The sequence below is a fragment of the Grammomys surdaster genome, unplaced genomic scaffold (assembly GCF_004785775.1).
Source record: "Grammomys surdaster isolate TR1022 unplaced genomic scaffold, NIH_TR_1.0 99, whole genome shotgun sequence".
NCBI classification, from domain to species: domain Eukaryota; kingdom Metazoa; phylum Chordata; class Mammalia; order Rodentia; family Muridae; genus Grammomys; species Grammomys surdaster.
In genome coordinates this window covers 4,283,299-4,298,373 of record NW_021604578.1, presented here as the reverse complement: position 1 = coordinate 4,298,373, position 15,075 = coordinate 4,283,299, and the positions used below count along the sequence as shown (strand labels likewise).

At 37.8% G+C, this 15,075-nt stretch overlaps 1 protein-coding gene across 1 annotated transcript in view; it reads right to left on the bottom strand.

Annotated features, from left to right (window-relative positions):
• The window catches only part of Itga1 (integrin subunit alpha 1), a 150,277-nt gene that overhangs the window by 96,179 nt on the left and 39,023 nt on the right, over positions 1-15,075 (bottom strand). The window contains exon 2 of the mRNA XM_028783268.1: positions 2,236-2,356. Coding sequence (XP_028639101.1) covers positions 2,236-2,356 — 121 coding nt within the window. The remainder of the gene's footprint in view (positions 1-2,235; positions 2,357-15,075) is intronic.

Here is a 15,075-nt window from a genome sequence, read left to right as displayed (position 1 = left end):
TGACCATGAACTAGTGACCTTCCCATCTTAGTGTTTCGAGTGTTACAATCTCAGGCTGTCTCACCAAGCCTTGCTGCCTTATCTCTTAAGTACTAAATCAGATTCTTGCTTGTAGGTAAGTTTCCTAAAATTCCACTCAGATCTACACTAATTTCTAAAATGACATTTAATGCAATAGTCTTCAGTGGTTTCTTCAGGCCCCTTTTTGGTTCTAAGATCTGTTCTTTGTCTTTGAAGGTCTATCTTTACTCATGTGGCTCCTCAGCTTGGAGTGACACTTCCGTTTCTTCTTATCCACAGATAAGTCATCTTTCAAGACTGAGATCACAAACAAGAAATGTTTTCTTCTTCTGGAACTCCCAAGGAGCTCACAGTGTGTCCCAACTACTGTTGATTCTTAATTGTTTCAAGTATACCTTCTGGATTATAAGCTTCCATTTCTTTAATCTTGCATTTCTCACAGTGTTAGAACAATGATGAATATGTAGGACATATTTGTTACATAATTGATCCAAACTTAGCTATAGTTAAAGAAAATGTCTTCATCTTCTAAAAACTAGTTGCAAATAGAACTCGTTTACATTTAATGCTGAAGCAAGATCTGTAAGGCATGGTCTCAGATCTAAAAGAAGGTTGAGCCCTTATTATTGTCTCCCAAATGTCTCTAGAATTCACCATGTGCTCAAAGTCCAGTTTAATATTAAGTTCATTCAGACATTTCACTAGCAACATTTGCTTTGCTACTCTGATTTTTATTGTTAATCTCTGCAGTCATTTGTTCTGTCTTCTTCTCATCTGGTTCTTCACCTCTCATCTAGATCGAGAAGACACAAAGACTCTGGGAATGAGACATATCATAGTAACAAGGCCCCATTCAAGACTGACTTAGTTTCTTAATCTGGCACAAAGCGGAGGTTCATTAAGAGTCGCAAATTTTATAAAATATTTTGTCAATATTTGACTGTCCTTTAAGTAGGTATTTTCAGTCTTCACAGTTTGATGTTCACTATAGCTTTCTTTATTACATACATGAATATACCTATCAATGATAGGTAAAAATCAACTTTTAGGTGTGCTCATTACATGGTATAAAGAAGCCTGGGTAACTAGCCACTAACAATTTTTTTCCCATAGGTTGAGATGTTTGAACTGCAGGCACAATTTTTGGAAGAGTGTAAGTGGTGTCTGGTGTCTAAAAGAATGACTTTGTGCAACTTTAGAAACAGAATGAGGTCAAGCATGGGGAGTGTAAGAAAGAGGATGTAAAACTTCATAGAAATCTGGGTAAAATTCTCACAAATGGTAATGTACACATAGACTACAACATTCATACTTAGAAAATGTGAGAACTCACATTATTACTTTTTATTGTCTTTAGGGAATTATGATCAAACTTCAAAAGTCTAGAGAAAAAATCAAAACAGACATTTCCTCTGTGAAATAATAATTGTGAACTGGCATATTACTGTTATCCTAGACAATACAAGTCTCTTTTGCTAGGGAAAACAAAAACGGGCTTTCAAAATGATGACACAGATACTTACCTAACTCAGACTTAGTTCTCTAATATACAATTTTAAGAAACTGTATTGATCACCATTAGATGGGATGAAAAGTAAAAGATCTCTACTATTTATTTTTTAAAACTGTTAAAAGTTAAATATACTCTAACTTATCTATAATGAAGTTAACTGAAGGTTCACAGCACTAAAAGTATAGATTAGAAATTTAGTATGGTTCACTGTTATCTATACACAACACTTAGTCTACTACCGAAGCACAAAAAACAACCAACCAACCATCCAAAACCCCAAAACAAAAAACCAACAAAACAAAACATAAACCTAAGCCCCCAGCAACTACAGTAATAGTCACCCCTTCTGGGAATCTGACCTCCCACCTTGTCCTCTTAATGAATCAGTCAACTATTCAAGTAACTGTAGAATAAGAATTAAATCAGGAAGACTTGCCAAAGCAACTCAGTTACTGAATACTGGGATAAGAATCTTCCTTGAGGTCATCCTAGGAGTTAACCATCAGAAATCTGTAACCACTTCCTTTAAAATTTTAAGGAATGCTGTGTCTTTGACTTCGTGTCAGCTTCCATCATCGACCCACTAGAACACATTTTCTAGCACAAATGAGTCATTCAGTTATTGTTCCATTCATAAAACACACTGAAAATATTTTCCATTTCTGTGTAAGACAGCTGGATAACAGCGCCTGTTTGCTTACCATTTGCCTTCTTCATTTTCATATTGTTGAACAGTGTATCCAAACATGTCTTCCACTGGGCCACTGAAACTCATTGAGTTTTTCACATCGACATTGAAGGAGATGCAGAAGCCTAGGATAACTTTAAGAGGGGAAAGAAAGTCCCGTTACATAAGGTGGGCATTATGTTTTGGATTATGGAAGGCATTTTTAAGGTTACCAATGAAAGCTATGCTCTTATGAAAAAGAATATTGAAATCAAGATATGAGAACTCTAGGAAGAATCCGATAAGATGTTGCTTGTTGAGCATCAACAAGATGGTTTTAAAGATGCTTGGAAATTAACATCTGTACGATTCCCTGAAGTAAAATTTCAGGCTTGAGTGGGAGTCACAGAAACTAAAGATGACTAATGAGTTTGCATATACTCTCCCAGAAGTGATTCCTACAGTAAATGTGACTAGCAGTAATCTTAAACAGCATCCTTTCCCCACTGTAAGCTCTGAAGATGCAGGCACTTGCATTTTAGCATCGCTGAAATAGCTTTCTCCATACTGTTTCTAGAAGGAAATTGCCTTTCTTCTTGATGGTCTTTGGAGGGTTGTTTCTAATTGGGGATGGCTTTCTACACAAGTCTGAGATAAATTCTGCTTCTCCTACGGAACCAAGCAGAGGATGGAAGTTTGTAGTAATACAAAAATGCCTCCATGCAACAGTGTGGACTGTGATAACCTCACAGACATTTTAGCTTAAATTAAGTAATACTCTCATTAGTCCATGCCCAGTAAACATATATACATTGATAGATTATCTCTTTAATCTCCCTGTAATCCAGGTTTCTTTTTAGGTTTTACAAGAAGGGTGACCATGTACAAAGGTTCTGAAACCACAAGCTCAGATGGAGGGTACCAAATTCCTCTTTTGGTCCTAGTTTTGAAAACATACAAATTTCAAGTTTCAGTATCCATCTCCTAAATGTACCTAACGATTCTTCTCAATGACTTCCCACTTTACACAATAACAGCACAGTCTAAGGTATATTCAGAAGTGATTAAATTCAGCTTCTCAAAACTAGATTCAATCACACAGATTCTGGAAGATTTTCTGTTCTATTCCTATGGATTGGGTAGATTTAACATATCTAATCTCCTGGCTCTTATTCACTCTAAATCTTTTTCATAAATATATTCTTAATCCAGCTTATTATAACTCATAGTCTTTGAGTTACAGTACTGACAATAACTGTTTATTGATGCATGGGATTCTAACCTAATTTAGAGAAAATATTTGCAGAAGAAAACAACCATTCTTGTGTTGATTTATCTATATGGTCTTGCTTGATCTTTGAGTTCCTAAAACCTCTTCTTTGATTTTAAAAGAAGCTTCTTACCAAGATAACTATTAAATACTAATTATGCTATTATTACTTATTGGAAAATTTCCCCCTAGACTATGAAAGTCTTAAACTGGGGACTATCTTTCTCATCTTTTTATCCTTTATAAAACTCTGGCACAATTCCTCATGCACAGATGGGCAGTAATACATTTGTAGTTTGAAAGATAGGATGCTGTAGAGGGAAGGATGCCAGCTGTGGCTGGAGAGGCGCTGGCAGCCATTCATCCTAGCGAAAGAAGACTTTTTAAAGTTCTAAAGCCAGGGGGGAGATGGATGGGACTTGGCAGGCAGAAGAAAATTTCTACCCAGGATTTGGGAAGTTCTCTGTGAGTAGTAAAACACACAGGACAAATATGGGTGTGAGACATGAAACAGTCTTCCTGGCTGGCACGAAGGTAGTAGACAAAGAGCGAATGGCCAGGACGCATCCTTTTATGTACATTTCCCCTTCATTCCTCAAGAGCGATGGAGCACAGCTGGGTACCATTCCCTACATCCTCTTTCAGATAGATATTTTCAATAGTGATCACCCTCTGCTCTAAGCCCCCAGTACATGAGCTTACCTGTTATATTCAGGGTTTAATGTTTTGGACAGGTTCAACGGATTATTTCTTTCACATAAGAAATATACAAAATGTTGGCTCTGCAGTGTGGTTTCTTATCCTTGGCACTACACGCAATTTTGTCTTAAGGGGCTGTGCTGAAAGGTGTTTAGTTATATTCATAGCACCAGTGCACATGATATGCTAGTGGCATTCTGTGAGCTATGACAGTTCAAATGATCTCTAGAAACTGCCGAAACTTTATGGAATCCAAATTGTCCATAACTGAAAACTATCATTCAAGCGATATTAGGACCAGAACACTACCACTGAGGACTGTACACCAGCTGTGGCCATCACCCACGGGCTTGTAAATTTCAGCTTCCACCCAGATTTCATGAATTGAATCTCCATGGGATCATATTCATCTTAAGGTGTAAGAAGTATCTTTCTGTGACATGTTTCTTTTCGCCATGTCTACACAGGTAACAGAAGTGACAGAAGTGACAGACATTCAAAGGAATCAACAAGTGTTAGACAAAATTGGAAAAGCGTCTTTTTTTGTCCGGGTCAATTTGACTCCTTTGATGGATTCATATTTTCATCACATTATCTTTTTTTTTCTTTTTGAAATTCCCTCCTAAAGGCCACTTTGCTACTCCTCAACATGAGACCAAGAATGTTTGGTTCTTGTGTCTGTTTATTCTACATGTTGCTTGGAATGTCTAAGAGTGGGTGCTGCATTCGCTCCCCCCATTTCCTGTCCTTAGAATTCTACAGGCAATTTGCTCAAAGTGATTGTAAATCTGTCTCTTTTATGTTTTCTGAGGCACCAAGGAGCCTGTAGCACAGGAGATAACATTTTTTTAAAAAGTAATTGACAACTTGTCCTTAGGATTTAAAGGAGTGGGTAAAGAATAAAAGCAGCATCTCCTAACTTAGCTCAATGTCCGTTTTATTATAGTAGATATTCTTGGAACTTTATGTTCTAGAAGTGAGACAAAATGGCACTTATTCTCAACGAAAGGAAAAAAGAAACCTGACAAACAAAAAACATAAAAAACAAGGCAGTCTGAAAGGCTTGAGAGTTCAGACAGGGAAAACATTGTAAGTAACTGGAAATGAAGCAGCACAGCCTAGACTCAGATGTCTAAAGGAACGCTAGCCTCACTCACATGTATCCCTGAGAATTTGCTCTCTAATAAATATCCCTGGTACCATACCTCATTTCTCCTCCTTCATTTTACTAAACTTGCCAACAGTCCTATGAGTACCAGTCTCGTCAGTATCACGAGGGTGAGCTTCAACAGCCAAGAGGCTTCTCCATCTTTTCACAGGATTCCACAATCCTGTAGAAAGCATCACTGTTCATTTTTAATCCCTAAAACTAGAAAAAAAGCTTGGTGACAGGTAATCCAGGGACAGCTTCAGAAGGATGTATCTTCTCTCTAACAAGAATTAGTTCAAATAGTTCTGTCTCCTCAGAGACTGATTGGAGGAGGAAACTCTTCTTTGGAAGCAACTGGCTGAGAAGGATGCTCAAGAGGCTGGTATGGGAAAATAGTCATGGCAACAGAGCTCGGACCAAAATTCTTGGAAAACATCATGGAAATGCATGTTTATAGAGAAAAGAAGTGAAGGAGTCTGCTCCTTTTCAAGAACTGCCATATGTTATGTGTATAGTACTTAAAAGAGGAAGAGAAAGACGGGACTGTTGATGTTGAAAGTTGTAAATTGAATTGTATTTCTGTATGTCTTTTTTCTTTTCTTCCTTCTTTCCTTTCCCTCTCTTTTTCTTTCTCTCTTTCTCTCTTTCTTTCTGCTTCTGAATGGAATTTACTGTGCAAGGGAGTGAGTGAGAGAAACAGATACGTAGCTTCTGGGTCTGCATTTATTTCCTCTAAAATATTTTTCCTTAGAAATAACATATTAAGTAATTGGTTAGACGGGTTGGCGGTTTTTACTTTTTATTTGTATGTTAGGAAATTGAACCTTGGAAAGGTTGTCTAAGCCAAGCGTATGAACAGCAGACCTAGGATATCAATACAGGTCTCCTGAGGTCAAATTGTGGACTTTCTGTAACCAGCTATTGAATTGGTCAGATTCATACTGACAAAAATATGACCCATCTAAGTAGGTTGTTCAATTGGCCCACGGAAGTTTTTAATCTTGTAGAGCTTTGAGATATTTGAGAGGTGAGCTGGAAAAGAAAAAAAATAAAACTCCAAATAAAGGTAGATGATTGTGGACTTGTTCAGATACTGTGGACTCAGTTGGGAGTCACACTCCATGATCCTCATTGTCCTACTTCCAAGAAGGACAGTGGCCTGTGTGCCTGCTCCTTAAATAAGAAAGACTAGGGTTTAACAACTGGCCCAGCAATGCTGATCTGATATCATCCAGATGGGAATACATAATAGCTAGTGAAAACTTCTACCTTGCAAACTCTGAGGCCAAGGCAAGTGAAATCAAACAAATGGTGGCAAGGAAAACGTATTCCAACGCCATTACTTTCCTTTAATAACTTCCCATGGATGTTTTTTTCCAACAAGCAACAGGGGACCTGGTAATTAACATTAGCTTCAATATAAAGACTGAAATAATGATGACGTCTAAAATGAAAGGTAATAAGAGTTAAAGTTGTACAGTAAATTGACGACTTCCAGAATAAATTCCTTCCAGTCTTGTCATATACAACTTTACAATATCAAAATTTTGTCTCTGAAATCTTAATCAATTTACCCTTCATGGATTAAGTAATTGGATCTTAATTTTGAGGTATATAGTTGCCATAATGAATGAAAATATGGCTAAAATTATAACAAGATCTGGCCCAAACAAATATAGAATAGCATCTTTGTAGTCAATCTGAAAGTTAAAAAGATTGTTTTTATAGCTTTTTGGTTAGGAAAATTATACAAAACCCTCTGCTAGCAAAGATAGGGGGAATCTATGACAAAAACAGGACCATTAGTGGATGCTTGATCAGAGTCCAGAAAGAAAGGATATGACATCATCACTTCAAACACAGAAAGTCCATATTTGCCATAAAAATATGTCTAATTCATGTTTTTTCTAAAAAAAAAAAACAAGTCAAATGTCTCCATATAATGATATCAAGAAAGCGCCATTCCCACTCCATTCATCAGAAATGATGGAACATGTCAGCAAGATCTCTCCTTCCATCAGCAAAGCCAGAAAAGCCAACTCAAACACCCTGATATTCATGTGTTTTTCAGCTTCACCCTGGGAGGCAGCTTTGTGAATTCAGTTTGCTGCAGTAAGTGAATTGTTTTGTCTCTGCTTCTAAAGTCCATGACCTCCAGTTGTTAACAAATGGCACTTGATCTTCAAAGTGCTGTGTATACATGTGTGTGTGTGTGTGGGGGGGGACATGGGGCAGGACCCAAGGAAGCATAATTCTTAACACATAAGTGTTTTTTTCTGTGTGTGTGTGTGTGTGTGTGTGTGTGTGTGTGTGTGTTTTAAGGACACAATAAATAGAAAAGATGAATGATTTTGAGCAGAGAGGTCATCCTGACTACAAGAACTTGTTCCTTTTTAGAAGTGCTAGCGTTACCCAGAATACTCAATTTCACCAGGGTGTTCCCAAACATCACTGTTTAAAAAAAAATTCCCCTTTAAAGTTTTCCTACGTAAGTCAGCTATTCGGCAGTGTTTATTTCTTTTTGTAGTATCTACAGACATCTGTTCATTACCCATAGCCACCCACCGCAAATAATCGCTTGCTTCACCGGCTCCTTTCAGACTGTGTCTACTCTGGTCTTGGAAATTCTGACTCTCAGAACCCGACCTCCTCCCTGTCAGCATCATGTGCTTCACAGGATAAAAAAGCTTCAGGACCTTAGGAGTCCAAAATCTCACTGTGGGAATAAAACTCATGTGTTTGTGCAAGCAACAGGAGTGTGAGGCTGTTGTCCTGCTGCCCGGACGGACATTCTGAGAGTTGAACTCATTATTTCTGAGACGGCTCAGTTGAGCATTGCTTATGGAAAGGCACATTACACACCAAAACACTCAGTGCAGCTAAGGACTATGCAGAAATATAATATGGACAGTCTGAAGATGTGTAAGAACCTGAAAAAAGAGTTGTTGGAATCTCTGCAAAATGGATTTTATTAGCTTAACACCAGTCTCTCCCAACTCCTTTGTGTGTGTGAATGCATATGTGAACATGTGTATGAAGATGTGTGTGCCATCGCATACCTGTGTGAACACCATAGTATACTGAATGTTCTCTTGATTCTTTGTCTAGCTTTCTTATTGAACCTGGAGTTCAAAGCTTTTTGGTGAGGCTAGTGGCCCTCAAGTTGCATGCTCCTGTCTGTGTCACCACTTGTCCCTTCTGTGCTGAGGTTACAGGCCCCTGCAGACAAAACTGGCTTTTTATTACCTGGGTGTTGGGATCCTAGCTCAGTCATCTCCTGCTCCCTAAAGGTTATTGTTGGTGGTGTGGGCAACAGGAACTTCTGAGGGTCAGAAAGGCAAAGTGTGGTAAATAAGGTCTCATTACCAGTAGCTTTAATTCGCAATTTAAAATTCCAGACATTAAGAGATTCTATTACTGGTTTTCCTAACCTATTAATTAGCATTTTTGATGTGAGTGGTATAGGGGTTGAGAGATTTCTTTCTATCTTTAACTTTAATAAACCCAACAGCAGTTTTTAAACCCACAAAAGCACTTTTGTATGATCTTCTATGCCTTCCTGATCCATGAAAAGTACTTGTGTATATTAATAAAAATTAGCTTAGGACTGGTCATTTATTTTTGGGTTATATATCTCATTGAGAAGGAATCCTATATAAATCAATAAAATCTATTTCAAAGAACCTCTTAGCAAAGGGACTACAGAGTTTTGTTTTGGGTTGTTTTTTTTTTAAGCTCTTTCATGTAGTAGTCTGTCAGTTGACAGAATGCACGTGGTGTGTGGTTAAGATTTGACTCAAAATCTAGGTTGGAGTGTTATTCTGTCCCCCCACCCCCGTTGTGCAGATAGCACACAAAGCTTCAAAAGTGGCTTTCTCTTTCTCCAATTTCAAGATCAGAGCTAAAACTGAGCAAAAATATACTTGGTCCTAACAAAAAAAATGAGGTATAAAAGGACAGAAAAGAACAATATAGCTGTTTTAAAATACATAGTATCTTAAAGCATTTGCTGAGATTGTTAAAATTTGAGTATTAAAGCTATTTTTTTAAAAATGTGGTCCTTCCTGTTGCTATATCATATCACTTTAAAAATATAACACTTTGTTCCTTAGAAAAATTCCAACATGTGGAAACGCTGCTAAACTAACTTGTTATTGTTTAGATTAGAAAATAATCACTGGCATCCTGAGTTGGCTACAACGTTTTTTCCAAATCAGGAATAAGCCTAGACTTAAAAAATGTTTTACTTAGAGACGGGTTTGGTGGCACACACCTGTCATCTCAGTACTCAAGATGTTGAGGGGCAGGATCCCAAGTTCAGGGCCAGTCTGGGCTAGATGGTGAGTGTCAGGCCTGCCGGAACTCTAAAGGACAGTGGTATCATAAATAAATAAATAAACAGACAAAAACAAAGTTTTAAGTTGTGTGCAAAGTTTTAAAAACTGATGAAGACATAAAATGAAGTCTACTTGTATTTTATTAGGCCTTCGGCACCAAAGGGATGTTAAATTTTGCACATTAAAGTTACTTTTCCTCCCTTACCCCCCTCTCTGCTTTGTTGTTGTTGTTGTTGTTGTTGTCGATTTGCCATATTACTTAGAAGCAAGAGGCTGAGGATACAGATTTTCTATGTCAGTTTTGATAAAATAGAGTCTACCTACCTTTTTGCTTTAACTTTCAGGAGTACGCATTAAGCTCCATAAGTACTTTCTAAAAGCAAAATCTGAACTATTGTGCAAACTCTGATAGTACAACTCAAACCAAAACAACTGTAGGGACATATTGCTCATCCTAGGATTTGCTCGAAGTCATAACCAGCAGGTTCTCCACGTAACGGCTGCCGTTATGGATCTCCCTATACCACACAACAAGCTATTATACTTTCTGGATGACTTGTATTGCTTTTAATAATCCACTGACATTTAAACTACTATGACTGCATATTTTTCCTCCCTTCTTAGCTACTAGTTACAGCACATTTCCATGAGATCATTTACTACCAAACATTCTGTTCATTTAAAAGATGCTTGGTGTCTCCACTCAACTCCAAACAAATCCAGACTACCAAAAGGAACTAATGTGAGCCAACTGAATATAATCTGTTATCCACCTGAGAACATTTGGAAAATAAATCAGAAAACTGTTAAAGGACATTGGGGTTTCTGGGAAATGAAGAAAAGTCTCAGTAGGCTGGAATTCTGACATATTTCAGAAGACAGGGGTCAACAGTGGAATGCTTGTTTTCCTTTCACGGAAAGATATGACTTTTTGATTCTTTTTTTTTTTTTTTGGTTTGGTTTGGAGATAGCTATAAATGTTTCCTCAGCTATAATTGTTGCGAAGACTACTGAGATGTCTTAGCATTTAAGACATTAGACAAACAGGGAAAGTCCTTGGATCCAAACTCTATTCCTATCTGGTCGTATCATCTTTTACATTCTTTCCATTGGTCCTCTAGAGCATCTCCAAACGCAAGTGAATGCAGATGTGATAGCCAATATCTCCAAGACCTACAGTTAATATTTCCCTTAAATGGAAGCATTCTAATGTTTGGATCTCGACGGCAGTTACTAAGTACTTGTTATTTACAAGAAGCTTAACTTGAGGTGGGAGCTTTCCTCTGAACTTGGAGGAAAGGATTTAAATAGTGTTGAAACAAAGATTAAAATTGCTGCTTTAAATTTATATTTCAGGATTGGGGACATAGCCCAGTGGTAATAGTTTTTGTCTAGCATGTGTTAGGTCCTGGGTTCAAATCCCAGTAAAACACACACACACACACATACACACACAATCACACACAAACACACACACACATATTTTAGGAGACTATGTTTGTTCTTATAATTACGTCTATTATTTTATGCATAACCTAGTCTCTATGGACTCAATACTTTTAGCCCATTGAGAGCAAGACAAAGGGCCAATAAAGACATAAGGAAGCATGACCAGGAAAGAAGCATCATGAGGTTACTTCAGAGGCAAAGAAAGAGAACAGTAACCTGGTAGAAATCTGGTCAAGAGTGAGTATCATGGAATCTGTCGCTTCACATGGTCATGTGAACATCACTCAAGGTCAATCGACAAGGTGAACAAAGTAAGATTTGAGGATTAAAACTGATACTATGACTAGCTTTCATTATTCCTTTAAAGAAATGCACCTTCCCTAAAGGGTAATGACTACTACAATCAAAGCCTGGACATAATCTCCTTTCTTCTTTCATGCCTCACTTTTGTGCTATTTGGTATAGATGGAATACTGTTTCTTCAGATATGGAACGGTGAGCTGCATTAAGAAAGAAACTTGAATTTATAATTCCTTACCCTGGAGGAAGTTTAAAAACTATCAGGAAGTAGGTCAACACTTAGTGATGCTTCCTGACCCTCTCTGGACAGCTCTATTTTAGGAATGTTGAAACATGCAGGAACCATGCAAAAGAAATACATCAGCACTTAACTTAGGACTTTCCACCATGCTAGAAGTGGCTCAAACGTTTATTTCTGATTCATTATGTCAAAAAATAGTGGGAAGGAATATCAAGGGGTTTCTACAATTATGAGCAAGATTCATCGGGTTGCAACCAGATTACTGAAGAGAAATGTGGATGTGTTGGATAATTTCCCTGAAAATGTACATTTTTCTAAGCTTTCTGACTGAACTCAATCATGTTTATGTAGTTTTTCAACTGTCTGATGTTAATTCATTATTTATATCTTTCACGAGGCATAAACTATCACAGCCAAGGAACAAGAATAACCACTCCTTGTCACGCCAGAGGAAACTGATTCTTTTCCTTTAAAGGAGTGTTTATGTTAAAACATTCATACATGCATGTATACATGTGCAGACACACATACACATGCACATAAGCACTCATGCATGTGTGCGCGCATGCATGCATGCATATACGCACACACACACACACACACACAGAGTCTACAATCATCAATTGATCTTTCTGTCACCAGAAGGATATTTTTAGAGCCATGTCATCTGGCTATAACATACCTTATTCTGTAAATGCTTTTTTCAGACTCAACCATGTGTCTTCTTACTCTCCTGGTGGTACTTTAAACCTATTTAAATGAGGCCTCATCCCTCCTTGCCAATTCCGTTCTCCCAGACTGATCATATCAAGGTAGGGCATCCTTTAGTATGTGAACTTTCCTGAAACATCCTGAACTCTTGTTTGCAAAAGTTCTCTCCTCTTCCTTAATTTCTTTCCTCCTTTCTTGATCTCACACATGGTCATCCATCTTTTGAAGGATATTTCAAAGTCATCCTCGTCCATTCCCTCCACTGATATTCTTTCTCTGTGTTCCCATGAAGCTCTTATACGTTTATTCCAAAAGTATTGTATTAAATTGCACAGAACTAGCTTATGTGCACTATGTTGTGGTTTTCCTATAAAGTACTTAATGTTATGCTAAATTCTGGGCAAACATAGTCTGATGTATATTCTCTGATGTATTTTCCTCCCTTTTCAGTGATAAAATACTTCTCATGCAGCAGCAAAGCACGTGTCTAGATGGCACCTATAGATATGTATAATTCTACATATTTGAGCCAGTAAAAAGCGGAGTCGTATGAGACACCTTGGGAGCTCCTTGAAGACGTGACTCCACCAAGAGGCTTGCCTCGTTTTTGTGTCCTCCGGCTCGTTCTTTTGTCCATCTACTCTCCTCTTTCCTCAAGTGTGAACTTCTCTTTTACAACCAGAGTTCTGTTTGCCCTCTACTCTGTCCCATCAAAATAGCACTGAAGCCCTAATTTCCAATGTGGCTGCACTGGTAAACAACGCTCTTGCAGAGGTAATTACAGTCAAGGAAAATCATAAGGGTGAATCTCTCTAATCCGATAGGAATGGTGTCCTTATAAGGGGAGGAGACACTTGTCTGAGCTCTTGCTGATTCTTCCTTTCTCCATTCTCCCCTGTCCTCTACCCACACAGAGGAAGATACAATGACAAGAGGCGTTTATCATCTATAAGGAGACCAACCTAAAGTCTGTTTGACATTGGACTTGCAGCTTCCGGAAGAGTGAGAAATGTATTTCTGCTGTGTAAGCTTGGTATCTGGTCTTGATAGCCCACCATGGCAGCCTGAGCAAGACCATCATGAGGAACAATTGCCATATAGGACTAAAGGTGAACTTCAATGGAGGTGATGCCCTGGATGGTGGGACAGAATGACAGAAGAAGCAGGGAATGACTGACAATGAGTCACTATAACTTCCCCGTGCCTTCCTTCCATGTTACATTTTCTTCTTTATGCTGCATTGTTTAAAACTTATTTTATAAATAATAGCTTTGTTGGTTTTAGGGAAATTTAATACCTATATTGGTACATAGTAACTGCTCAATAAAACCTGTTAAATGAATAAAAATAAGACAAGAATAACATTTTTTAAAAAGGCGTTTTGCCCTGGCACTACACTTGTCTGCAATTTTATATGACATTATAAAGACATAATTTTTCACCCTTCCTTCCTTCTTTCTTGTCTGTTTTCTTTTTGTATTCATTGGTACAATTCACCTTATCTAAGTTAAAATACCTTCGTTTTAGGTAGCCAAATGAGAGATTTATCTTATTATATATTTTAGTTTAGATACACAATTTTTGGACAACTTTATGTTTTTACTCCTAAATAGACTTGCAACAAATTAGACTTGCTCTAAACTATAACTTTATGATAACACAAAGAGGGAAAAAAGGCTCATTTTCTACAAATTGGCTCAGGAAATGTGGTGTTAGTCGATATCCCATAAACTTCCAGAAAACTCTCTAGGAAAATCAGGGTAGTAAAACCAGACTGGGTAGTTTAAGAGAAACATAAAGCATCTAAAATGTGAACATTTCCTAGGAATGTTTTCCACACAAACAAAAAAATACTGCCGAACGCTTTATGGGACCCATAATCCATCACACAGTATTATGAGGAGCCATTTCTAAACCTGTGGAGAAATAGTGAATGTATCTTGAAAACTGTATAGATAAGTAAGTGGCCTTAGACTCAGATGCCGGCTTTTATAAAACAATAGTGAAGATCCTGAGAGTTTTACATAGCAGCTTACTCTAGTAAAAGCCGTTTTCCATCCTTTCATAGTTAGCCTTGGTTGTCTTTTGATATCATATGTACATAATCATAATTTATCTAAATAAGCACACAATACAATTACCACGAAAGAAAAAAAGAGAACTAAGTTAAACCATTAAGAAATGAGATGCTAGTGTACATGAACAAGGCGGTTTGTATCAGAATAAATGGCTCTGCTCAGGCTGGAGTATTTGTCAGCAGTGCACTTATGTTCAGGTCTAGTGATAGTACTCATTCTTTAACCTAACACAGAGGGAATCTGAGGGCTGGCTTCTCCCAAGGCTGTATCCAGAGAGCATCATCCTTCCGCATGGGTAAGGGAGAGACGGGGAAGAATGGGGTAAAAACGGTGCAGAAAATAGACAGTTACAACTTGTCTCAATAAAGTCTAAACAAAAACAAACAACAAAGAAAAATATCCTTTTCTCCCTGAGGACTACTTAAAAAATTAAGATGGAGGGAGGGTGGGAGCAGGAAGGGAGAGAGATAGAAAGAGAAAGAGAGAGGGGGAGAGAGAGAGAAAGTGAGAGGGGGAAAGAAAGGAAGAAAGAAAGAAAGAAAGAAAGAAAGAAAGAAAGAAAGAAAGAAAGAAAGAAAGAAAGAGAGAAGGGAAGGGAGGGGAGAAGGAGAGAGAGAGGGAGAGGGAGAGGGAGAGGGA